The sequence below is a fragment of the Scyliorhinus canicula genome, chromosome 21 (assembly GCF_902713615.1).
Source record: "Scyliorhinus canicula chromosome 21, sScyCan1.1, whole genome shotgun sequence".
NCBI lineage: Eukaryota > Metazoa > Chordata > Chondrichthyes > Carcharhiniformes > Scyliorhinidae > Scyliorhinus > Scyliorhinus canicula.
This window is the reverse complement of record NC_052166.1, coordinates 3,789,451-3,816,950: the sequence shown is the minus strand read 5'-3', so window position 1 is coordinate 3,816,950 and position 27,500 is coordinate 3,789,451. Positions and strand designations below refer to the sequence as shown.

The 27,500-nt window shown below is 52.9% G+C and overlaps 1 protein-coding gene across 1 annotated transcript in view; it reads left to right on the top strand.

Annotated features, from left to right (window-relative positions):
• Positions 1-27,500, top strand: part of itih6 (inter-alpha-trypsin inhibitor heavy chain family member 6) — a 57,196-nt gene that overhangs the window by 17,779 nt on the left and 11,917 nt on the right. Inside the window, exons 7-14 of the mRNA XM_038782555.1 lie at positions 480-596; positions 2,903-3,074; positions 4,072-5,151; positions 11,836-11,874; positions 12,841-12,897; positions 14,888-14,941; positions 18,327-18,440; positions 21,677-22,063. Of these exons, the coding sequence (XP_038638483.1) occupies positions 480-596; positions 2,903-3,074; positions 4,072-5,151; positions 11,836-11,874; positions 12,841-12,897; positions 14,888-14,941; positions 18,327-18,440; positions 21,677-22,063 (2,020 nt within the window). The remainder of the gene's footprint in view (positions 1-479; positions 597-2,902; positions 3,075-4,071; positions 5,152-11,835; positions 11,875-12,840; positions 12,898-14,887; positions 14,942-18,326; positions 18,441-21,676; positions 22,064-27,500) is intronic.

The window sequence follows — 27,500 nt, the reverse complement described above, 5'->3', positions numbered from 1 at the left end:
CGGCTCTCCCTCAGCACTGACCCTCCAACAGTGCGGCACTCCCTCAGCACTGACCCTCTGACAGTGTGGTGATCCCTCAGCACTGACCCTCCGACAGTGCAGCACTCCCTCAGCACTGACCTTCCGACAGTGCGACACTCCCTCAGCACTGACCCTCTGACAGTGCGACACTCCCACAGCACTGACCCTCCGACAGTGCGACACTCCCACAGCACTGACCCTCCGACAGTGCGACACTCCCACAGCACTGACCCTCCGACAGTGCGGCACTCCCTCAGCACTGACCCTCCGACAGTGCGGCGCTCCCTCAGCACTGACCCTCTGACAGTGCGGCGCTCCCTCAGCACTGACCCTCCGACAGTGCGGCGCTCTCTCAGCACTGACCCTCCGACAGTGCGGCGCTCCCTCAGCACTGACCCTTTTTTAAAACTGGTTCAGGTTGAATAATTTAACGATTACTTCTCACGATCTCTCCACAGACCTACAATGGTTATTTTGTTCATTACTTCGCTCCAAGGGATTTACCCGTTGTTTCGAAGAATGTAATCTTTATTATTGATGTCAGCTCATCGATGATCGGGGCAAAGATCAGACAGGTAACGGCTGCAAACATTGTCTGTCCAAGTTAATTCAACAATTGCCTGCGTTTCTCCAGCTCCTATTCCCCGCAGTGAACTCTCCCCCACGTCAAGGAACAGAATCTGTTCCCAAGCCAGAGGCAGAAATAAAAGGCACAGGGGACATGTAGCTCGTCAGAGGTCGGTTAATAAGGAGCATCTTAAAGGAGAGAGACAGACAGAGCGAGAGAGTGCGACAGAGAGAGGCAGAATGAGAGGCAGAAACAGAGAGGAGAGAGAGAGAGAGACAGAGAAGGATACAAAATGTGGTGAATGTAACATGGTAATTCACACTGTATCTTTGTAAGCGCAGTAGCGTTATCCGACCACTAGGGGGAGTAGCTCTGGGAATGCTCAGGAGCTTGTACAGGGCTCCACCCTTGGCTCCGCCCACAACCCCTCCCCCTTGTGCTGCTGTATAAATACTCTTGTCCAGAGTCAGCCTGCAGTTCACCGAGAGTTCATCAACGGGTAACAGGCTGGCTCTGTAGTAAGTAGATTAAAGCCTATATTCATATCGGAAACACGTGTCTGGTGAATTGATGGTTCCATCACAAAGACAGAGAGAGGCAGAATGAGGGGCAGAAACAGAGAGAGACAGAGAGAGACAGACAGACAGAAACAGAGAGAGAGAGAGTGACAGAGACAGAGAAGGATACAAAGACAGAGAGAGAGAGACGGACGAAAGAGAGACAGACAGACAGACAGACAGAAACAGAGAGAGAGAGAGAGAGAGAGACAGAGAAGGATACAAAGACTGAGAGAGAAGGACGAGAGAGAGACAGACCGTGAGTTACAGAGGGAGAGAGGTTGGTGTTATATGTGTTGGATTAACACGGACTGCAACTCGATGCAGTATCACTTGAAACCAGGCTTCCAACGCTGAAGATAGTTCAGCACTGCTTTATTGAACTTGCCGAGTAATGTACACAGTTCGCTGTGGGTCGACACTCTATTAATCTAAGCTTGCTAACCTTAGTCTGGCTTGCCCAGACTTGCTCTGTGCCATGTGTAGTAGGTGCTGACTGTACATTGCAACCCTGACTGTTGCTACAACTATCACCAGTACAAAGAGGCCAAGCCTTCCTGCCTCGTGTGTTTTACACTGGTGATGCACCCTGTAGTGTCCGGCCTGCTGATTGGTTGTTCTATATTCTGTGTGGGGATTGGTTCCTGTGTGTGTCCCTCACTGCCTGTCTGTATCTCATTATGAACATGAGTGTATATTATGACAAGATAGACAGAGAGAGAGACAGAGACAGAGACATCCAAGAGAGAGAGAGATGGAAAGGGAGACAGAGAGATGTGCAGGTTTCAGATTCCAGAGTTTAGGGCCCCCCCCCCCCCCCCCCCCCCAGGCAGCTGAAGGCACGGCCGCCAATGGCGGAGCGATGGGAATGGGGAGGATGCTCGAGAGGCCGGAATTGGAGGAACGCAGAGATCTCGGAGGGTTGTTGGAGATTACAGAGATAGGGAGGGTTGTAGGGGCTGGAGGAGGTTACAGAGATAGGGAGGGTTGTAGGGGCTGGAGGTTACAGAGATAGGGAGGGTTGTAGGGGCTGGAGGAGGGTACATAGATAGGGAGGGGTGTAGGGGCTGGAGGAGGTTACAGAGATAGAGAGGGTGTAGGGGCTGGAGGAGGTTACAGAGATAGGGAGGGTTGTAGAGGCTGGAGGAGGTTACAGAGATAGGGAGGGTTGTAGGGGCTGGAGGAGGTTACAGAGATAGGGAGGGTGTTGGGGCTGGAGGAGGTTACAGAGATAGGGAGGGTTGTAGGGGCTGGAGGAGGTTACAGAGATAGGGAGGGGTGTAGGGGCTGGAGACGGTTACAGAGATAGGGAGGGTTGTAGGGCTGGAGGAGGTTACAGAGATAGGGAGGGTTGTAGGGGCTGGAGGAGGTTACAGAGATAGGGAGGGTTGTAGGGGCTGGAGGAGGTTACAGAGATAGGGAGGGGTGTAGGGGCTGGAGGAGGTTACAGAGATAGAGAGGGTGTAGGGGCTGGAGGAGGTTACAGAGATAGGGAGGGTTGTAGGGGCTGGAGGAGGTTACAGAGATAGGGAGGGTTGTAGGGGCTGGAGGAGGTTACAGAGATAGAGAGGGTTGTAGGGGCTGGAGGAGGTTACAGAGATAGGGAGGGTTGTAGGGGCTGGAGGAGGTTACAGAGATAGGGAGGGTTGTAGGGGCTGGAGGAGGTTACAGAGATAGAGAGGGTGTAGGGGCTGGAGGAGGTTATGGATAATAGAATTAGGGATATATTAATTGTTCTCTGAAATTTGTTATGCAGACGAAGGAAGGGATGAACACAATCCTCAGTGAGCTTCGCTCTGACGACTATTTCAACATTGTCACCTTCTCAGACATCATTGAGGTGTGGAAGGTGAATCAATCAATACAGGCCACCAGGCAGAACGTGCTGAGTGCCAAGAGATACGTCAACAAGATGGTGGCCTCAGGCTGTAAGTGAGCCACATTCTGCCTTTTCTCACTCAGGCAGCCGCAGTACTGAGCTGACCATGTTTGTCCTGCCCTCTGTCCATTGGTATCTCTCTATCTCTCCTTCAGTCTCTCGCCCATCTCGGTTTGTCTCTGTCTCATCCATTTATTTCTCATTCTCTCTCTGTCTCTCGCTTTCTCTGTCTCTCTCTGTCTCTCTCTCTGTCTTTCTCACTCTCCCTTTCTGTCACTCTTTCTGTCTCTCTCTCTGTCTCTGTCTCTCTCCTTCTCTCTGTCTGTCTCTCCCTGTCTCTCGCTCTCCCTGTCTCTCGCTCTCCCTGTCTCTCGCTCTCCCTGTCTCTCTCTCTGTCTCTGTCTGTCTCTCGCTTTCGCTGTCTCTCTCTGTCTCTCTCTCTGTCTTTCTCACTCTCCCTCTCTGTCACTCTTTCTCTGTCTCTCTCTCTGTCTCTGTCTCTCTCTCCTTCTCTCTGTCTGTCTCTCCCTCTCTCTCTCTCCCTGTCTCTCACTCTCCCTGTCTCTCTCTGTCTCTCTCTCTCTTTCTCTGTCCCTCTCTCTGTCTCTCGCTCTCCACCTCTCTCTCTGTCTCTCTCACTCTACCTCTCTCTCTTTCACTCTCTGTCCCTCTATCTGTCTCTCTCTCTGTCGCTCTCCCTCTTTGTCTCTCTCCATCTCTCTCCCTCACTTTATCCACTCTGTTTGTGTCTTTCTCTCTGTCTTTCACTGTTTCTCTCCTTCTGTCACTCCATCGCTGCCTCGTTTCTGACTGTCTGTCACCTTCACGCTGTATCTTTCTTTCCTGTCTCTCTCACTCTCTCTTTGTCTCTCTCCTGCTTTGTCTCTGTCGCTGTCTGTCTCTCTTTCTCTCTCTCGCTTTCTCAATCTGCCTTTCTTCCTCCAGCTGCCTGTTATCCTGCCTTCCGCCCCCACTCCATCCGCCCTCACTGTTGACCCCCTCCCTGGCGTGAGTGGTACTGACCATGCCACCTTCTCCCCCTGCAGGGACCGACATCAATGGGGCACTCCTAGCGGCAGCTAAGCTTTTCCAGGGCGACAGGTCACCGGAGCCTGGCGGGCGGACGGGAGGAGGTGATGGAAACAAGGTGCCGCTGATTATATTCCTGACGGATGGGGAGCCCACCTCCGGGATCATCTCCACCGACACCATCGTCAGCAACGTCAAGGAGGCCATGGGGGGCTCCGTGTCCCTTTTCTGCCTGGGCTTCGGAGATGATGTGGATTTCCCCTTCCTCCAGCGGCTGTCACTGGACAATCGCGGCGTGGCCCGGCGCATCTACGAGGACGCGGACGCCCACCTCCAGCTCACGGGCTTCTACGCCGAGGTGGCCAGCCCTCTGCTCTTCGACATCCAGCTCGACTACCTCGACAACCGGGTGGAGGACGTGACCCGGACCCTCTTCCCCGCCTTCTTCAACGGCTCGGAGCTGGTGGTGGCCGGCAGGCTGAAAGGTCCGTCGGACGAGGCCCTGCACGTGCGGCTGCAGGCCTCAGGCTCGGCAGAGGCCCTGGAGCTGGAGAACGAGATCCAGCTGAACGGGACTGAGCCCGGTCCGGCCTGTCCGCGAGCCGGGGCCCGGGCCGAGGGCTTCGTCCAGAGGCTCTGGGCCTACCACACCATTCGGGAGCTCCTGCAGACCCGGTTGAAGGTGGACGACGCTGAGGGCCGCAGGCTGCTGAAGGAGAAGGCCACCGCCCTGTCGCTCAAGTACAACTTCGTCACCCCGGTGACCTCCATGGTGGTCGTCAAGCCCAGCGACGGCGGGGAGGGGCCAACCCCGACGGCCTCGCCCACCGCCGCGAGCGCCCGTCCCCCCTCGCCCACCGCCGGCTCAGCCCCCTCGGCCAGAAGCCCCACCCCCTCGAGCGGAGGCCTCCCCGCCTCAACCCCTGGGAAGGGGGCCGCTGTGCCCGTTGCCCTTGGTACACCCACCCCACCGGTGCCTCCAGGCCCGCCCACGACAGAGACAACCCCACCGGCGACAAACGTGCCACTTGTCCACGGGCCGCAACCCACGAAGGATGCTGAGGATTTGCTTGGTGCAAACATGTTGCTGTCTAGTGGTAAGTGAATGCCCATGTGCCAACACCCGCGCCCCCTCCGTCCCACGATCGCACGGGCAGCAATGAAGCTTAACCCTGTCCCTCGCATCAGCCGAACCCTTGACCACCGTGGGCACCGATTCCCAAAGGCTTCACTGAACAGAGAAGATAGTAGCAGGAGGAGGCCATTCAGCCCTTCGAGCCTGCTCTGCCATTCATTATGATCGTGGCTGATCATCCAACTCAACAGCCTAATCCCGCCTTCCCCCCATGTCCTTTGACCCCCCCCCCCCCTTCGCGCTAAGTTCTATATCTAACTGCTTCTTGAAAACATTCAATGCTTTGGACACAACTACTTCCTGTGGTGACGAATTCCACAGGCCGACCTCTCTCTGGGTGAAGAAATGTCTCCTCATCTCTGTCCTAAATGGTCCACCCTGTATTCTCAGGCTGTGACCCCTGGTTCTGGACACATCCACCATCGGGAACATCCTTCCTGCATCTACCCTGTCCAGTCCTGTTAGAATTTGATAGCTTTCTCTGAGATTTCCCCATCATTCTTCTGAACTCCAGCGAATACAATCCCAACCGACTCAATCTCCTCATACGTCAGTCCCACCATCCCTGGAATCAGTCTGGTAAACCTTCGCTGCTCTCCCTCTGGAGCAAGAACATCCTTCCTCAGAGAAGGAGACCAAACTGCCCACAATACTCCAGGTATGGCCTCACCAAGGCCCTGTACTATTGCAGCAACACATCCCTGCTCCTGTACTCGAAACCTCTCGCAATGAAGGCCAACATATCATTTGCCTTCTTTACCGCCTGCTGTACCTGCATGCTTACCTTCAGCGAATGGTACACAAGGACACCCAGATCTCGTTGCACATTCCCCTCCTAATTTATGGTCTTCAGATAACAGTCTGCCTTCCCGGTTTTGCTACCAAAGTGGATGCCCTCGCATTTATCCAAATTATACCCCAACTGCCCCCACCAGAGGAAACAGTTTCTCTCGATCGACCCTATTGAATCCTTCAAGCATCTTAAACCCCCTTGATTAGATCATCTAGCGCATAGAAGCCCGGTCTGTACGACCTGTCCTCAGAAGCTAACCCTTACAGCACCGGGATAGTTGTGAGGAATCTATGATGCACCCACATCCCCCATAACCCATCCCTACCAACTCCAAGGCCAATATATTCTTCCTGAAATGGGGGCCCCAGAACTGAAAGCAGTTACTCCCTCCTATGCAATTAGTCTCTCAGTGACCCTTTCCAAGGTCAATACATCCTTCCTGAGGTAGGGGGGGGGCACACAACTGAAAACAGTCACTCCCATCTGCGCAATTAGTCTCTCAGTGACCCTCTCCGAGGCCAAATCTTTCCTTCCTGAGGTGGGGGTGGGGCGGGCGCTAGAACTGAAAAAAAGTTGCTCCCATCTGCGCAATTAGCTTCTCAGTGACCCACTCCAAGGTCAATATATCCTTCCTGAGGTGGGGAGGCCCCAGAATTGAATACAGTTACTCCCTTCTGCGCAATTAGTCTCTCAGTGACCCTCTCCAAGGTCAATATATCCTTCCTGAGGTGGGGAGGCCCCAGAATTGAATAGTTACTCCCTTCTGCGCAATTAGTCTCTCAGTGACCCTCTCCAAGGTCAATATATCCTTCCTGAGGTGGGGAGGCCCCAGAATTGAATACAGTTACTCCCTTCTGCGCAATTAGTCTCTCAGTGACCCTCTCCAAGGTCAATATATCCTTCCTGAGGTGGGGAGGTCCCAGAATGGAACTCAATGCTCTAAAACTTAAACTACACCTAACAACTATGACAACCTGTACTTAACTTCAGGCATCCGGCTGAGGTCAGAGGAACCGTGGCCGCTGTCCGATTCTGGGTCTATCGGGTCTGGAGAAGTAACTGCTGCTCAGCTGGGCTCATCCATCTGGTAGCGGCCATTAAACTTGGAGTTGCTTCTGGTGGTGCTGCAGTTGGGAGATAGACGTTGCCGGAGCGCAAGGTCCAAAAGAGATCGAACACATGGCAGTGTCTCTCTTTATCCGTGGGGGGTTTTGCGCTCTTTTGGGGTGGTCCTTAGGTTTGGACCCCATTAATTGGACAGTTCTCGATCACTGTCTTCGATCTGAGCCAATAAAGGGGCGGGTGCCTTGATGGGTGGGCGTGTTCTAAGAGGTCATTGACCCTGTTGTTTAGGCTTCCTAAGTACAGGGAGTGGCACCGAAGTGTCTGGAATTGTATCGGTTACTCGAGTATCAGTCCTTTGTCTTACGGAGATTGGCCATTAAAATACGAATCGGTTGGGGGATTCGATGCTGTCTGGATTCCTCGCTCACAAATATACATTCAGGCTCTGAGCCTGCCTGAATCATACATTGTCCACATTTCATAGAATTTACAGTGCAGAAGGAGGCCATTCGGCCCATCGAGTCTGCACTGGCCCTTGGAAAGAGCACCCTACCCAAGGTCAACACCTCCACCCTATCCCCATAACCCAGTAACCCCACCCAACACTAAGGGCAATTTTGGACACTAAGGGCAATTTAGCATGGCCAATCCACCTAACCCGCACATCTTTGGACTGTGGGAGGAAACCGGAGCACCCGGAGGAAACCCACGCAGACACGGGGAGGATGTGCAGACTCCGCACAGACAGTGACCCAGCCGGGAATCGAACCTGGGACCCTGGAGCTGTGAAGCGATTGTGCTAACCACCATGCTACCGTGCTTTCCCTTTAGGCTTTGCGAATGTCCATGTTTCTTATTGTAAGTGGCCATCCCAGATGGCACACAATCAATACATCTGTAGTATTTATCCTTGGAGATGTGCAGAGATGATACATCTACTTGTACGGTGTGCTGCTCAATGCTTTGAAATGTCTGCTCTCTCAGGCTCACGGCAGCTTACAGCACGCCACAAGAAAAAGGGAGGGGGGGAGTACACCATTCGGCCCATCGAGCTCCTCCATTCAAGGCCATCATGGCTGACTTTGGGCTTCAAGTCCAATTTCCCCGCCCGCTCCCTCAATTCCCCGGGAGACCACAAACCTGCCCACTCCCTACCCTCCATCCACGGAGCCTCCACCAACCCTCCCGGGGGGGGGGGGGGGGGGGGGGGGGGGGGGGGGGGGGGGGGGAAATCCCCAAACGCCACAACCCTTTGAGTGAAGAAATTTCTCCTCATCTCAGTCCTAAACGATCGCCCCCCTCCCCATCAACCCATTATACTGATACCGTGCCCCGCCCTCTCACATGCCCCCTTACCCCGAGACCCCCCCCCCCCCACCCCTGATGTTCCAGACTCCCGCCCAGCCGAGACAATCTTTCAAGGCCCACCCTGTCAAATCCCCGAGAATCTCGTACCTGTCAACGAGATTGAAAAGAAAAATGAAATGAAAATCGCTTATTGTCACGAGTAGGCTTCGAATGAAGTTACTGCGAAAAGCCCCTAGTCGCCACATTCCGGCACCTGTTCGGGGAGGCTGGTACGTGAATTGAACCGGGCTGCTGGCCTGCCCTGGTCTGCTTTAAAAGCCAGCTGTTTAGCCCTGTGCTAAACCAGCCCCGAGATTGCCTCTCGTACTTCCAAACTCCAGGGAACATAGACCCCATTTACTCAGCCTCTCATCGCAGGTCAACCCCCCCCCTCCCACTCCGGGGTGCCCCAATCTAGTGATCCCTCGCTGCACCGCCCCCCCCCCCCTCCATACCAGGCAACATCCCCTCTTAAAATGTAGAGATCAAATTTGCGCCCAGTTATTCCAGACGTGGTCTCACCTGAACCCCGTACAATCGCAGCGAGACCTCTTTATTCCCGTGCTCCAGTTCCCCCCCCCCCCCGCTCGCGATAAAGGCCAAGGTGGTTTCTGACTGCACCGACGCACTAACTCTCTGCGCCCCCTGGTACCAGTGTATCCGAGTCGCTATGAACATCAACGTTTCCAGCTGTCACACTTACTAAAACAAATGTGCTGCTCTTATATCCTCGGATCGAAGACAATAACGTCACACCTCCCCACACACTGCCCCCCCCCCACCCCCCCGACCAGCTGCTGCCCACTCACTCGACCTGGGAGCCTTTGTGTCCTCCCCGCAGCTTGCCTTCCCCAGCTTGGTATGGTCGGTGAAATTAGTCCCATTGCTCTCTGTCTACTCAGATCCATTCATATCATGTACCTCAGTTCAATTTCTTCTTCCCAGGGTGGCACAGTGGTTAGCACAGCTGCATCCCAGTGTCAGGGACCCCGGGTCCGATTCCGGCCTCGGGTCACTGCCTGTGCAGAGTTTGCGTGGGTTTCCTGCGGGTGCTCCGGTTTCCTCCCACAGTCCAAAGATGGGCGGACCAGGTGGATTGGCCATGCTAAATTGCCCCTTAGTGTCCAAAGATGTGCAGGTCAGGTGGAGGTTACAGGGATAAGGCAGAGGGGGGGGGGGGGGGGGGGAGGAATGGGACTAGGTGCGCTGCTCTTTCCAAGGGTCGGGTGCAGACTCGATGGGCCGAATGGCCTCCTTCTGCACTCTAGTGATTTCAACTAGTCTCACATGGAGGGTAGGAAACAGATACCAGACTCATCGAGTCCTGAGGTGGGGTCTTGACAGGGTCGATGTGGGAGGCTGTTTCCTCTTGTGGGACAATATGGCGGGGGGGGGGGGGGGGGGGTCAATGTTTAAAAATAAGGAGGTCCCCCATTTCGGACGGAGATGAGGAGAATTTTTTTTCTCTGAGGGTCGAGAGTCTCTGGAATTTTCTTCCTCAGGAGGCGGGGAAAGCAGAATCTGGGAATGTTTCTCAGGACGAGGTGGACAGGTTCCCGGTTAACGAGGGGGGGGTGAAAGGTCATGGGGGTGAAAGGTGGGAATGTGGTGAGAATCAGATGAGCTGTGATCATACTGAGTGCGGGCCCCCCCCCCCCCCCCCCCCCCGAGTGGCCTCCCCCTGCTCCCACATCTTATTCTCCAATCCGGGGCGGGATTCTCGTTTCTGAAGAGTGTTGACATCGTCGTTAAATCCGGAGAGTTTAACCACGGCGTCATCGCACCGCTTAGTGAAATGAAAATGAAATGAAAATCGCTTATTGTCACGAGTAGGCTTCAATGAAGTTACTGTGAAAAGCCCCTAGTCGCCACATTCCGGCGCCTGTTCGGGGAGGCCGGTACGGGAATCGAACCGTGCTGCTGGCCTGCCTTGGTCTGCTTTAAAAGCCAGCGATTTAGCCCTGTGAGCTAAACCAGCCCCTCTGGGGGCCAGCACGTCACCGCAGCGACTCGCGCCGCTCCAGATGCGTTAAACGTGCAGCACGGGTTTGCGCATGCGCGCCGCAGCCGGTGCAAAATGGCGGCGTCTTCCTCCTCCGCGCCGGCCCCGACGCAACATGGCGTAGGGCCACAGGGGCCGGCACGGAGCAAAAGAGGCCCCCACCAGGAGAGGCCGGCCCGCCGATTGGTAGGCCCCGACCGCGGGCCAGGCCACGGTGGAGAGCCCCCCCCCCCCCAGGGTCGGACACCCCCCCTTCCCCTCCCCCCCACAAGGCCGCCCCCGACAGGATGGATACCAAGGTCCCAAGACCACATGTGAGGGAGCCGGCAGGGCTTGGCTTTCTTGGTGGCCACTCGGCCCATCCCGGACGGAGAATCGCTGGTATTCGGCCCCGACCGGCGCCAATGGCGGCGATTCTCCGATCTCCGGACAATCGGGGACGGGCGTCAGGGCACGAATCGCACCCGACCCGATCCGGCGATTCTCCGAACCGTCCTGGGCTGGGAGAATCCCGCCCATGGGTCTGAAAGGGCAATAAGGTCTGTACGGTCAATTCAAACCCCACGGGCCCCAGAGTCCCAACACCAGTGAATTAACCAATAATTCTGATCAAAAAATACCCAAAGTCTTTGGCCCGCGGCTGCCCAATAATTACAGTCACCAGGTTTGTAAATTTTTATTGATTTATAACAGAAATAAAGGCAGCTGTCCTACCCTCTACCCACACACACGCAGGACAGACAAACACAGAGGGGTGCGAAGGGGTGAAATAATAAGGCCTCAAGGCAAAAAATTCAGATGATGGCAAGCTTCCCTGCCAACCAGTTCATTGGCCACCACCCAAGTCAGTCAAAGCGAGTCATCACTGATGCCAGTCTAAAACAGCAGGAATCCGCTTGTTTGAGCTAAAGGCTGCAATCAGTCTGCCCCTTGGTCGTAACGATACAACACACATTAAAGTCACAGGTCATTTAATCATCCATGAATCGAAATGACAATAGCAAAAATAAAAGGAAGGGAAAAATAAGGGAATAGGTTGAACAAATCAGAGGGCCCTTACAAATGGAAGCAGCTTCAGTCGTAACTTTCCAAAGGGAGAGAGGTTCTCAGGGCTAAGGGGTAAAGGGTAGAGGAGGGGGTGCCACGTAATTGAGTGATCTGCCCTCTCGAGGTGCTGTGGGTTGAATGGCCTCTTTCTGTGCAATAGTTTTGACTCCAAATCCATGCTTCCCCTCACTGTTGCTAACAGTCTCTCATGTGGAACTTTGCCAAAAGCCTTCTGCAAATTCATCTAACAAACATCCATCCAGCACTAGGATGGTGACAGGTGGCTAAACCTCTAGGGGTTCACTTTGATGGGGCTTTTTTTCCCCCTTTGTAATTATTTTCTACGTGGACTCGGAACGTTCGGATGTTCATTGTTGCTCTATTCCCAACAGAACTGCTTGTCCAACCATTACCGCTCCTTGATTATCACGGTAAGCAAACGTGAGGGAACCGCGCCATTGGTAAGTGGACTCAATGAGGGGGAATCGGTCTCAGAGACATGATGGTGGGGACAGGCCAGCAAAGGGAACCAGGCGATGTAAAGACACGGCGCGAAGACCTGACAACCTCCAGCAACAATCGGCCATTGGCCCGACCGAATGAAGCAGCGTGCTCCTTCGCTTGCCTGTCGTGGGCCAGATCGAGGGCAGACCGTGTTCAGCCATCCCAGGCTTGTAAAAAGCAAACCCAAAACAAAATGGCCACTGATCTGCACGATTCCCCAAATGGGGAGCACTTGCTGAAGAATCTAGAGTGCGCCAACGGAGCCACTAAAGGCCAATTTACGTTCAGTAATGAGGCTCATATATGCGTGCCCAAAGGATGTTTAAATTTGAAATTTGAAATGATCCCTTATAGCAGACGAATGACATTTGGTTCAACCTCTGGCCACTGGATTGGCAAACCATACACCGGGAGCAACGTTCCTGGTTCGAATCTCACCACGGTTGATGGTTCCAATCAAAATTCCGTATTGTGGCAGGCGTGGGCAAGAGGAAACGTCAAAAATTAATTAATTAATACTCGCTGGAGGGGCCGTGGGTTCACCGCGGGGGACCCGTGCTCTGCAAGCAAAAGGGACGTGTCCAAGCCGCACGCCTTTTTCTTTCCTTCGGGTTTCCCCCCGCGGGCTTGGGGATCAAAGAGCGCCACCACCGCACCGCACCCCCCCCTACCCCCCCCACCCCCCACTCTCCCGCCCCCCCCAGGGGCAGTCTCAAGGCTCGGTCGATCAGAGCTGACTTGCCGACCGATCAGCAATCAGACAACGCGGTCAATCCCTGAAATGGTGGCTTTCCCTTGAGTGGGTCGGCGATGCGTCTCGCGTTTCAGCAAACGTCAAGCTCAGTAACCGCCCGGCGAGAATTGTCACCTTAATTTGGGGCGTCTTGTTTCAGGCCTGGACACCGATCCGGAGTTAGACTGGGACTATCCGGACGTCAACCCGGATGAGGGTGAGAGCCGATTGATATTTTTGCCCACCCCTCCGCCTCCAACCGCTCCCCCCCCCCCACCCCCCCCCCCCCCACCCCCCCCCCCTCCCCACCCGACCGTGACCCTGGTATGAGCAGCGGTCAGGCCGGTAGTCCGGAAGGTTTGCGTCGTTGCGCGGAGCAGGACCAGCGGTGGGGATGGTCACGGACAACTTAACCAGGACTCGGGAGGGCCATCGGCAGACATTTCACCAATCAGAATATCACCAACCTGCCAACTGCGGCCACCAGAGAAGAGTCTTGGTTTGCATGCCCTCCCGTTGGGGAAGTAACAGTCCGTCAATCAAATAGGGTAAAGGGAGATTCACTCTGTATCTAACCCCATGCTGTACCTGTCCTGGGTGTGTTTAATGGGGACAGTGTAGAGGGAGCTTTACTCTGTATCTAACCCCGTGCTGTACCTGTCCTGGGAGTGTTTGATGGGGACAGTGTAGAGGGAGCTTTACTCTGTATCTAACCCCGTGCTGTACCTGTCCTGGGAGTGTTTGATGGGGACAGTGTAGAGGGAGCTTTACTCTGTATCTAACCCCGTGCTGTACCTGTCCTGGGAGTGTTTGATGGGGACAGTGTAGAGGGAGCTTTACTCTGTATCTAACCCCGTGCTGTACCTGTCCTGGGAGTGTTTGATGGGGACAGTGTAGAGGGAGCTTTACTCTGTATCTAACCCCGTGCTGTACCTGTCCTGGGAGTGTTTGATGGGGACAGTGTAGAGGGAGCTTTACTCTGTATCTAACCCCGTGCTGTACCTGTCCTGGGAGTGTTTGATGGGGACAGTGTAGAGGGAGCTTTACTCTGTATCTAACCCCGTGCTATACCTGCCCTGGGAGTGTTTGATGGGGACAGTGTAGAGGGAGCTTTAATCTGTATCTAACCCCGTGCTGTACTTGTCCTGGGAGTGTTTGATGGGGACAGTGTAGAGGGAGCTTTACTCTGTATCTAACCCCGTGCTGTACCTGTCCTGGGAGTGTTTGATGGGGACTGTGTAGAGGGAGATTTACTCTGTATCTAACCCCGTGCTGTATCTGTCCTGGGAGTGTTTGATGGGGACAGTGTAGAGGGAGCTTTACTCTGTATCTAACCCCGTGCTGTATCTGTCCTGGGAGTGTTTGATGGGGACAGTGTAGAGGGAGCTTTACTCTGTATCCAACCCTGTGCAGTACCTGTCCTGGGAGTGTTTGATGGGGACAGTGTAGAGGGAGCTTTACTCTGTATCTAACCCCGTGCTGTACCTGTCCTGGGAGTGTTTGATGGGGACAGTGTAGAGGGAGCTTTACTCTGTATCTAACCCCGTGCTGTACCTGTCCTGGGAGTGTTTGATGGGGACAGTGTAGAGGGAGCTTTACTCTGTACCTAACCCCGTGCTGTACCTGTCCTGGGAGTGTTTGATGGGGACAGTGTAGAGGGAGCTTTACTCTGTATCTAACCCCGTGCTGTACCTGTCCTGGGAGTGTTTGATGGGGACAGTGTAGAGGGAGCTTTACTCTGTATCTAACCCCGTGCTGTACCTGTCCTGGGAGTGTTTGATGGGGACAGTGTAGGGGGAGCTTTACTCTGTATCTAACCCCGTGCTGTACCTGTCCTGAGAGTGTTTGATGGGGACAGTGTAGGGGGAGCTTTACTCTGTATCTAACCCCGTGCTGTACCTGTCCTGGGAGTGTTTGATGGGGACAGAGTAGAGGGAGCTTTACTCTGTATCTAACCCCGTGCTGTACCTGTCCTGGGAGTGTTTGATGGGGACAGTGCAGAGGGAGCTTTACTCTGTATCTAACCCCGTGCTGTACCTGTCCTGGGAGTGTTTGATGGGGACAGTGCAGAGGGAGCTTTACTCTGTATCTAACCCCGTGCTGTACCTGTCCTGGGAGTGTTTAATGGAGACAGTGTGGAGGGAGCTTTATTCTGTATCTAACCCCGTGCTGTTTTTGAATATGTGTCATTTTTCTCAAATTGGCAGCATACGTATCGGGATTCATAGCATTCGATGACTCGGCTTCATACCATTTCTCTGGTAAGTTTGAACTGGGTCCTACTGTAATTTGCATGGGAAATGGGGTAGGGTGCATTTCTGAGGAGTCACGTGAATCACATGTATTCTTTTATGTAGTCACAGAATTGTTGATGCACAAAGCTTGATTTTAATTACAGATGCCGAACAACTGGGCCCAAACCAACAACTCGGTCCCGACCAAAAAATTGGGCCCCGACCAATAACTAGGCCCCGACCAACCACTAGGCCGCAGACAAACAACTGGGCTCTGGCCAACAACTAGGCCCAAACCAACAACTAGGCCCAAACCAACAACTAGGCCCTGAACAAACAACTGGGCCCCGACCGACAACTAGGCCCCAAATAAATAACTAGGTCCCGAACAAATAACTAGGCCCCAAACAACAACTAGGCCCCAAACAACAACTAGGCCCTGAACAAATAAATAGGCCCCAAACAACAACTAAGCCCCGAACAACAACTAGACTGCAAACAAACAACTAGGCCCCGAACAACAACTAGGTCCCGAACAATAACTAGGGCCTGAACAACAACTAGGCCCCGAACAGCAACAAGGCCCCAATCAACAACTTGGCCCCAACTCGGCATAGAGCAACAAATCCCTTCACCCATTCTCGTTGCCAGGGTTACCGCCCAGTTGAACATCATTTCTGTAGGCTTTATCGCCTCCGCCCAGCCCCACGCCCACCAGCCCCACGCCGCCCTCTCTCCAATATATGCTGCAGTCACGTAGAGGAATCCAGCCAAATGGTGAAGTTAAATCACATGCACAACTTCTTCCTGTGATGATTCCCCCTCCGCACCAGAGTTTCACTCAGACGGGAGCTGCCTGGAGGCTCTGAGACACGCCTGGCTGTTTGACTGGTGTGGGAAGAGAAGGGGGTGAGAATTCCAGATTTAATTCGCCACATCACCTGATTGCCCCACTGCAGCCATTATACAACCCACCGCTGCATCTCTCCTTGAGATGACTCACTGCCGAATTGGAAGATGCTGGGCTGTCCGCCAAGCGGCCTTTTTGTTTAACTCCCATTTCCTATATTTTCTTCTAATCTGGGAGAGAGAAATGCTCACCGCAGGTTTTTTTCCCTCCGGGGTGCAGTGCCTGGAGAGTGATCTTCAATTGCTGACCACCTCATACTGGCGGCAGCCATCTTGTAGGCCGAAGGCTTTTGGTTACTTTAAGTGTTTGGTGCAGGGACTCCACCCAGCCCCGTTCCTGTACTTTGGCCTGTTTGAGAGGAGGTTACGGCTGGAGCTGGTGGATCTCCCCACTAAGCTCTGGCCTGAGAACATCCACACGCCCTCCACCCTCCTTGCTGAATGCATTCGCTAATTGTCTATTAGAACACAAGATGTCCAATTTATGCGAAGCAGCAGCCCAAAAAAAACATTGTCATTGGGTCATCTGTTCTTTTTTATTTCGGTTATATTACAGGAGGAATAAATATCAGTCCAACAACACTGTGACAATTCATCCCCCACCCCCGCCGTCCCCCCCACCCCCACCATCCCCCCAAGTCTTCTCTGATCCTTACACCCACTTGGGAGGGCAGAAGGGTAATTTTGCTTCATTCTGACAAACAGCCCCTCCGACAGTGCAGCGCTCCCTCAGCACTGACCCTCCGACAATGCGGCGCTCCCTCAGCACTGACCCTCCGACAGTGCGGCACTCCCTCAGCACTGACTCTCTGACAGTGCAGCGCTCCCTCAGTACTGACCCTCCGACAGTGCGGCGCTCCCTCAGCACTGACCCTCTGACAGTGCGGCGCTCCCTCAGCACTGACCCTCTGACAGTGCGGCGCTCCCTCAGCACTGACCCTCTGACAGTGCGGCGCTCCCTCAGCACTGACCCTCTGACAGTGCGGCACTCCCTCAGCACTGACCCTCTGACAGTGCAGCGCTCCCTCAGTACTGACCCTCTGACAGTGCAGCGCTCCCTCAGTACTGACCCTCCCACAGTGCGGTGATCCCTCAGCACTGACCCTCTGACAGTGCGGCGCTCCCTTAGCACTGACCCTCCGACAGTGCGGCGCTCCCTCAGCACTGACCCTCCGACAGTGCGGCGCTCCCTCAGCACTGACCCTCCGACAGTGCGGCGCTCCCTCAGCACTGACCCTCCGACAGTGCAGCGCTCCCTCAATACTGACCCTCCGACAGTGCGGCGCTCCCTCAATACTGACCCTCCGACAGTGCAGCGCTCCCTCAATACTGACCCTCCGACAGTGCAGCGCTCCCTCAATACTGACCCTCCGACAGTGCAGCGCTCCCTCAATACTGACCCTCCGACAGTGCAGCGCTCCCTCAATACTGACCCTCTGACAGTGCGGCCCTCCCTCAGCACTGACCCTCCGACAGTGCAGCGCTCCCTCAGCACTGACCTTCTGACAGTGCGGCCCTCCCTCAGCACTGACCCTCCGACAGTGCGCCGCTCCCTCAGCACTGACCCTCCGACAGTGCGGCACTCCCTCAGCACTGACCCTCCGACAGTGCAGCGCTCCCTCAGCACTGACACTCCGACAGTGCGGCGCTCCCTCAGCACTGACCCTCCCACAGTGCGGCGCTCCCTCAGCACTGACCCTCCGACAGTGCGGCGCTCCCTCAGCCCTGACCCTCCGACAGTGCGGCGCTCCCTCAGCACTGACCCCCCGACAGTGCGGCGCTCCCTCAGCACTGACCCTCCGACAGTGCGGCGCTCCCTCAGCATCCTTCGCTAGTTTATGATGAATGTGGCCTTCACAATTGTTGTTCCAAACATGTCTAACTGTCTCTTTCTCTGTTTCGCTCTCTCTGCCTCTCTCTCTCTCTCTGTCTCTCTTTCTGTCTCTCTCTCTGTCTCTCTCTCTCTCTCTCTCTCTGACATTCTGTCTCTATTTTTCTCCCTCTCTCCCGCTTTATCTTTCTCTCTCTCACTTTCTGTTTCTCTCTCTGTCTCTCTCTCTTTGTCTCTCTCTGTCTCTCTCTCTCTCTGGCTCTCTCTGTCGCTCCCTCTCCCTCTGTCTCTCTCTCTCTCTCTCACTCTGTCCCTCTCTCTCTCTCTCTCTCTTTCTGGCTCTCTCACTCCCTCTGTCTCTTTTTCTCCCTCTCCCGCTTTATCTCTCTGTCTCTCTCTCTCTCTCTTTCTCTGTCTGCATGTCTCTCACTCTCCATCTCTCTCTGTCTCTCTCTCTGTCTTTCTCTCCGTCTCTCTCTCTCTCCATCTCTCTGTCTCATTGTCACTCTCTCTCTGTCTTTCTCTCCGTCTCTCTCTCTCTCCATCTCTCTGTCTCATTGTCACTCTCTCTCTGTCTTTCTCTCCGTCTCTCTCTCTCTCCATCTCTCTGTCTCATTGTCACTCTCTCTCTGTCTATCTCTGTCTCTTTCTTTCCCTCTATTTCTCTATCAGTGGATGGTGATCCTCACTTTGTCATCCGGATTCCGCACTCGAACGAGACCATTTGTTTCACAGTGGACGGGCAGGCGGACGACACCTTGCGTTTGGTCGAGGACCCGGTCTCAGGTGCGGTGGCAGCGAGCGGAGCGGGGGGGGGGGGGGGGGGGGGGGGGGGGGGGGGGGGGGGTTCACTGGCTTGAAGGGATATGGGAGTGTATGGAGTTAAATCACAGGTCAGAAATTATCTCATTGGATGGCAGAACAGGCTCAAGAAGGGCTGAATGGGCCTCCTGTTCCTGTGTAACAGGCTGGAGAGGGGCTGAATGGGCCTCCTCCTGTGTAACAGGCTCGAGAGGGGCTGAATGGACCTCCTGTTCCTGTGTAACAGGCTGGAGAGGGGCTGAATGGGCCTCCTCCTGGTCCTGTGTAACAGGCTGGAGAGGGGCTGAATGGGCCACCTCCTGTTCCTGCGTAACAGGCTGGAGAGGGGCTGAATGGGCCTCCTCCTGTTCCAGTGTAACAGGCTGGAGAGGGGCTGAATGGGCCTCCTCCTGGTCCTGTGTAACAGGCTGGAGAGGGGCTGAATGGGCCTCCTCCTGTTCCAGTGTAACAGGCTGGAGAGGGGCTGAATGGGCCTCCTCCTGTTCCAGTGTAACAGGCTGGAGAGGGGCTGAATGGGCCTCCTCCTGGTCCTGTGTAACAGGCTGGAGAGGGGCTGAATGGGCCACCTCCTGTTCCTGCGTAACAGGCTGGAGAGGGGCTGAATGGGCCTGCTCCTCTTCCTGTGTAACAGGCTGAACAGGGGCTGAATGGGCCACCTCCTGTTCCAGTGTAACAGGCTGGAGAGGGGCTGAATGGGCCTCCTCCTGTTCCTGTGTAACAGGCTCAAGACCGAACACAAATTTCACCATCGGCAGTGACGGGATTTGAACCTGGGTCGCCAGAGCATTACTGTGGGTCTGTGAATTACCAGTCCAGGGACAATACCACTACACCACCACCTCACCTTGGTGTAAGCCTACTTATGACACTGATAAAGATTATTATTATTAATAATACTCAGTACCCTCGTTTTTCTGTCACTTGCTCAGCTCAGCATTTATTGTCCATCCCTTTTTTTTAAAATTTAGTGTCGCCAATTCATTTTTTCCAATTAAGGGGCAATTTAGCGTGGCCAATCCACCTACCCCGCACATCTTTGGGTTGTGGGGGCGAAACCCACGCAAACACGGGGAGAATGTGCAAACTCCACACGGACAGTGACCCAGAGCCGGGATCGAACCTGGGACCTCAGCGCCGTGAGGCAACAGGGCTGACCCACTGCGTCACCGTGCTGTTAGGGAGGGTTCCAAGTTTCTGAGCCGGCGACGGTGAAGGAACGGCCGATATATTTCCAAGTCGGGATGGTGTGTGTCTGGGGGTGAGGGGGGGGGGGGGGTGAACGGTGGGTATTCCCCGTGGCGTCTGCTGCCCTCGTCCTTCTAGGGGGTAGAGGTGGTGGGTTAGGGCGGCGCTGTCGAAGGAGCCTTGGCGAGTGGCTGCCGTCCATCTTGTAGACGGTACACACGGCTGCCGCTGTGCGTCGGTGGGTGGAGGGAGTGGGTGTTGAAGGTGGGGGTTAGTGTGTCGATCAAGCGGGGGGGAGGGGGGGGGTGGGGGCTGCTTTGCCCTGGATGGTGTCGAGCTTCTCGAGTGTTGTCGGAGCCGCGCTCATCCAGGCGAGTGGGAGAGTCCATCACACTCCTGACTTGATCATAGAATTTACAGTACTAAAGGAGGCCATTCGGCCCATCGAGTCTGCACCGGCTCTTGGAAAGAGCACCCTACCCAAGGTCAACACCTCCACTCTATCCCCATAACCCAGTAACCCCACCCAACACTAAGGGCAATTTTGGACACTAAGGGCAATTTATCATGGCCAATCCACCTAACCTGCACATCTTTGGACTGTGGGAGGAAACCGGAGCACCCGGAGGAAACCCACGCACACACGGGGAGAACGTGCAGACTCCACACAGACAGTGACCCAAGCCGGGAATCGAACCTGGGACCCTGGAGCTGTGAAGCAATTGTGCTATCTACAATGCTACCATGCTGCTGAGGAGGGTATGGTGAGGGTGGGTTGATTGACCATGCTAAATTGCCCCTTAATTGGAAAAATAAATTGGGTGTTTTGAATTTTTTTTAAAAGGAGGGCGTGGCAGCACAGTGGTTAGCACTGCTGCCTCACAGCGTCGCTTCGAGCCTCGGGTGACTGTGTGGAGTTTGCACCTTCTCCCCGTGTCTGCGTGGGTTCCCTCCTGATGCTCCTGTTTCCTCCACAGATGTGCAGGGTCGGCGTTGACCAATTGCCCCTGAGCGTCCCAAGGTTGGGCGGGGGTCACAGGGCTAGGGCGGGGGGCGGGGGGGGGGGGGGGAGTGGCCCGAGGTCAGGGCGCTCCTCCAGAGAATCGGTGCAGACTCGATGGGCCGAACGGCCTCGTTCTGGACTGTAGGGATTCTAATTGGATGTTCCCTCCCTGAAAGTGGGCGTGAGTGAGTTCCAACGACAATCGAGGCTACTTCGCCGCCACTCAGGTGGAGGGTCGGAGTCTTGATCCTTGAGTCGAGCGAATTGCAGCAGTGGGTTTCGAACCCGGAACCCCCTCGCCGTATCCACAACGCAGTTTATCACAAGCCTCTGGATTACTCAGCCTGAGACGGGCCCACGACACCATCATCCCCATCACCGCTGGTACCCAGGCACAGAGAGCAATAGGAGGAACACAGAACACAGAACAGTACAGCACAGAAAAGGCCCTTCGGCCCTCGATGTTGTGCCGAGCAATGATCACCCTACTCAAACCCACGTATCCACCCTATACCCGTAACCCAACAACCCCCCCCCCCCTTAACCTTACATTTTAGGACACTACGGGCAATTTAGCATGGCCAATCCACCTAACCCGCACATCTTTGGACTGTGGGAGGAAACCGGAGCACCTGGAGGAAACCCACGCACACACGGGGAGGACGTGCAGACTCCACACAGACAGTGACCCAGCCGGGAATCGAACCTGGGACCCTGGAGCTGTGAAGCATTTATGCTAACCACCGTGCTACCGTGCTGCCCCAGGGAGGGGGACGAGGAGAACTTGAATTGTTGATGCAGTGAGTTGCTGCGATGCGGATGGTGTTGCCTGAGAGAGGCAGCGGGAGCTGATTCTCCCTCGGGGGAATCGGAGGGGGAGAATGTGCAGTGATTATGTTGAGGGAAAGAGCGAGGCAGGGGCTGGGGCATGGGGAGAGTGAGAAGGTGGCACTGCTCTTTGCAAAGGCCGGGACCAACACGGCTCTAACCGTTCTCTTCCCTCCTTCCCCAGGGGTCACGGTCGATGGCCATTTGGAGGGGGCGCCGGTCGACCCCCAGCATGCGAGCCGCCCCCGGAACTTTTTCGACCGGATCACCGTGCGGGTGGCGAGTCCGGGTTCCGGAGGCTACGCGGTCCACGTCGGCCGGGAGGGCGTCAGCCTGGAGGAAGGGGGGAAGCGGCTCGCCGTCCCGTGGGAGCCCAGCTCAATCACCCGCAGGCCCGGACTGAAGCTCTCCGTGTCCCGGGCGGCGGGCGCCAGCCTGTGGCAGGGTGAGGAAACCCGCTTCCTGATCCTCCTCCACCGCCACGCCCACCCCTCCCCGCTGCAGCGCAACCATCTCGGCTTCTACGTGGTGCAGGGTAACGGGCTCTCTCCGCAGGCCCGAGGGATGCTCGGTGAGTAACTCCACTTTCCTCAGACTCCAGGCTGCAACTCACTTCAAATCTGGCTGCCCATTAAACAGCTTAGCCCCTCGATTAGATTCCAGTCTGTAACTCACTCCCGGGTATCTGTTATTCTATATATAAACCACCCCGAACCCCTCGATTAGATTCCAGTCTGTAACTCACTCCCGGGTATCTGTTATTCTATATATAAACCACCCCGATCCCCTCGATTAGATTCCAGTCTGTAACTCACTCCCGGGTATCTGTTATTCTATATATAAACCACCCCGAACCCCTCGATTAGATTCCAGTCTGTAACTCACTCCCGGGTATCTGTTATTCTATATATAAACCACCCCGAACCCCTCGATTAGATTCCAGTCTGTAACTCACTCCCGGGTATCTGTTATTCTATATATAAACCACCCCGAACCCCTCGATTAGATTCTAGTCTGTAACTCACTCCCGGGTGTCTGTTATTCTATATATAAACCACCCCGAACCCCTCGATTAGATTCTAGTCTGTAACTCACTCCCGGGTATCTGTTATTCTATATATAAACCACCCCGAGCCCCTCGATTAGATTCCAGTCTGTAACTCACTCCCGGGTATCTGTTATTCTATATATAAACCACCCCGAACCCCTCGATTAGATTCTAGTCTGTAACTCACTCCCGGGTATCTGTTATTCTATATATAAACCACCCCGAGCCCCTCGATTAGATTCCAGTCTGTAACTCACTCCCGTGTATCTGTTATTCTATATATAAACCACCCTGAACCCCTCGATTAGATTCCAGTCTGTAACTCACTCCCGGGTATCTGTTATTCTATATATAAACCATCCCGAAGCCCTCGATTAGATTCCAGTCTCTAACTCACTCCCGGGTATCTGTTATTCTATATATAAACCACCCCGAACCCCTCGATTAGATTCCAGTCTGTAACTCACTCCCGGGTATCTGTTACTCTATATATAAACCACCCCGAACCCCTCGATTAGATTCCAGTCTGTAACTCACTCCCGGGTATCAGTTATTCTATATATAAACCACCCCGAACCCCTCGATTAGATTCCAGTCTGTAACTCACTCCCGGGCATCTGTTATTCTATATATAAACCACCCCGATCCCCTCGATTAGATTCCAGTCTGTAACTCACTCCCGGGTATCTGTTATTCTATATATAAACCATCCCGAAGCCCTCGATTAGATTCCAGTCTGTAACTCACTCCCGGGTATCTGTTATTCTATATATAAACCACCCCGAACCCCTCGATTAGATTCAAGTCTGTAACTCACTCCCGGGAATCTGTAATTCTGTATATAAACCATCCCGAACCCCTCGATTAGATTCCAGTCTGTAACTCACTCCCGGGTATCTGTTATTCTATATATAAACCATCCCAAACCCCTCGATTAGATTCCAGTCTGTAACTCACTCCCGGGTATCTGTTATTCTGTATATAAACCACCCCGAACCCCTCGATTAGATTCCAGTCTGTAACTCACTCCCGGGTATCTGTTATTCTATATATAAACCACCCCGAACCCCTCGATTAGATTCCAGTCTGTAACTCACTGCCGGGTATCTGTTATTCTATATATAAACCATCCCGAAGCCCTCGATTAGATTCCAGTCTGTAACTCCCGGGTACCTGTTATTCTATATATAAACCATCCCGAAGCCCTCGATTAGATTCCAGTCTGTAACTCACTCCCGGGTATCTGTTATTCTATATATAAACCACCCCGAACCCCTCGATTAGATTCAAGTCTGTAACTCACTCCCGGGAATCTGTAATTCTGTATATAAACCATCCCGAAGCCCTCGATTAGATTCCAGTCTGTAACTCACTCCCGGGTATCTGTTATTCTATATATAAACCACCCCGAACCCCTCGATTAGATTCAAGTCTGTAACTCACTCCCGGGAATCTGTAATTCTGTATATAAACCATCCCGAACCCCTCGATTAGATTCCAGTCTGTAACTCACTCCCGGGTATCTGTTATTCTATATATAAACCATCCCAAACCCCTCGATTAGATTCCAGTCTGTAACTCACTCCCGGGTATCTGTTATTCTATATATAAACCACCCCAAACCCCTCGATTAGATTCCAGTCTGTAACTCACTCCCGGGTATCTATTATTCTATATATAAACCAGCCCGAACCCCTCGATTAGATTCAAGTCTGTAACTCACTCCCGGGTATCTGTTATTCTATATATAAACCACCCCGAACCCCTCGATTAGATTCCAGTCTGTAACTCACTGCCGAGTATCTGTTATTCTATATATAAACCATCCCGAAGCCCTCGATTAGATTCCAGTCTATAACTCCCGGGTACCTGTTATTCTATATATAAACCATCCCGAAGCCCTCGATTAGATTCCAGTCTGTAACTCACTCCCGGGTATCTGTTATTCTATATATAAACCAACCCGAACCCCTCGATTAGATTCCAGTCTGTAACTCACTCCCGGGTATCTGTTATTCTGTATATAAACCACCCCGAACCCCTCGATTAGATTCCAGTCTGTAACTCACTCCCGGGTATCTGTTATTCTATATATGAACCACCCTGAACCCTTTGATTAGATTCAGTCTGTAACTCACTCCCGAGTATCTGTTATTCTATATATAAACCCCCTGAACCCCTCGATTAGATTCCAGTCTGTAACTCACTCCCGGGTATCTGTTATTCTATATATAAACCACCCCGAACCCCTCGATTAGATTCCAGTCAGCAACTCACTCCCGGGTATCTGTTATTCTATATATAAACCGCCTGAACCCCTCGATTAGATTCCAGTCTGTAACTCACTCCCGGGTATCTGTTATTCTTTATATAAACCACCCCGAACCCCTCGATTAGATTCCAGTCTGTAACTCACTCCCGGGTATCTGTTATTCTATATATAAACCCCCTGAACCCCTCGATTAGATTCCAGTCTGTAACTCACTCCCAGGTATCTGTTATTCTATATATAAACCACCCCGAACCCCTCGATTAGATTCCAGTCTGTAACTCACTCCCGGGTATCTGTTATTCTATATATAAACCACCCCAAACCCCTCGATTAGATTCCAGTCAGTAACTCACTCCCGGGTATCTGTTATTCTATATATAAACCACCCCGAACCCCTCGATTAGATTCCAGTCTGTAACTCACTCCCGGGTATCTGTTATTCTATATATAAACCACCCCAAACCCCTCGATTAGATTCCAGTCAGTAACTCACTCCCGGGTATCTGTTATTCTATATATTATCCACCCCAAACCCCTCGATTAGATTCCAGTCAGTAACTCACTCCCGGGTATCTGTTATTCTATATATAAACCACCCCAAACCCCTCGATTAGATTCCAGTCAGTAACTCACTCCCGGGTATCTGTTATTCTATATATAAACCACCCCGAACCCCTCGATTAGATACCAGTCTGTAACGCACTCCCGGGTATCTGCTATTCTATATATAAACCACCCCGAACACCTCGATTAGATTCCAGTCTGTAACTCATTCCCGGGTGTCTGTTATTCTATATATAAACCACCCCGATCCCCTCGATTACATTTCAGTCCCTAACTCACTCCCGGGTATCTGTTATTCTATATATAAACCACCGCAAACCCCTCGATTAGATTCCAGTCTGTAACTCACTCCCGGGTATCTGTTATTCTATATATAAACCACCCCGAACCCCTCGATTAGATTCCAGTCTGTAACTCACTCCCGGGTATCTGTTATTCTATATATAAACCACCCCAAACCCCTAGATTAGATTCCAGGCTGTAACTCACTCCCGGGTATCTGTTATTCTGTATATAAACCACCCCGAACCCCTCGATTAGATTCCAGTCTGTAACTCACTCCCGGGTATCTGTTATTCTATATATAAACCACTCCGATCCCCTCGATTAGATTCCAGTCAGTCTGTAATCACTCCCGGGTATCTGTTATTCTATATATAAACCACCCCGAACCCCTCGATTAGATTCCAGTCTGTAACTCACTCCTGGGTGTCTGTTATTCTATATATAAACCACCCAGAACCCTCGATTAGATTCCAGTCTGTAACTCACTCCCGGGTATCTGTTATTCTATATATAAACCACCCCGAACCCTTCGATTAGATTCCAGTCTGTAACTCACTCCCGGGTATCTGTTATTCTATATATAAACCCCCTGAACCCCTCGATTAGATTCCAGTCTGTAACTCACTCCCGGGTATCTGTTATTCTATATATAAACCACCCCGAACCCTTCGATTAGATTCCAGTCTGTAACTCACTCCCGGGTATCTGTTATTCTAAATATAAACCACCCCGAACACCTCGATTAGATTCCAGTCTGTAACCCATTCCCGGGTGTCTGTTATTCTATATATAAACCACCCCGATCCCCTCGATTAGATTCCAGTCCCTAACTCACTCCCGGGTATCTGTTATTCTATATATAAACCACCCGGAACCCCTCGATTAGATTCCAGTCTGTAACTCACTCCCCGGTATCTGTTATTCTATATATAAACCATCCTGAACCCCTCGATTAGATTCCAGTCTGTAACTCACTCCCGGTTATCTGCTATTCTATATGAATGAATGAAAAATGAAAATGAAATGAAAATCGCTTATTGACACAAGTAGGCTTCAATAATGTTACTGTGAAAAGCCCCTAGTCGCCACATTCAGGGGCCTGTTCTGGGAGGCTGGTACGGGAATTGAACTGTGCTGCTGGCCTGCCTTGGTCTGCTTTAAAAGCCAGCGATTTAGCCCAGTGTGCTAAACCACCCCGATCCCCTTGATTAGATTCCAGTCTGTAACTCACTCCCGGGTATCTGTTATTCTATATATAAACCACCCCGAACCCCTCGATTAGATTCCAGTCTGTAACTCACTCCCGGGTATCTGTTATTCTATATATAAACCACCCCGAACCCCTCGATTAGATTCCAGTGTAACTCACTCCCGGGTATCTGTTATTCTATATATAAACCACCCCGAACCCCTCGATTAGATTCCAGTCTGTAACTCACTCCCGGGTATCTGTTATTCTATATATAAACCACCCCGAACCCCTCGATTAGATTCCAGTCTGTAACTCACTCCCGGGTATCTGTTATTCTATATATAAACCACCCCGAACCCCTCGGTTAGATTCCAGTCTGTAACTCACTCCCGGGTATCTGTTATTCTATATATAAACCACCCCGAACCCCTCGATTAGATTCCAGTCTGTAACTCACTCCCGGGTATCTGTTATTCTATATATAAACCACCCCGAACCCCTCGATTAGATTCCAGTCAGTAACTCACTCCTGGGTATCTGTTATTCTATATATAAACCACCCCAAACCCCTCGATTAGATTCCAGTCTGTAACTCACTCCCGGGTATCTGTTATTCTATATATAAACCCCCCCCCAACCCCTCGATT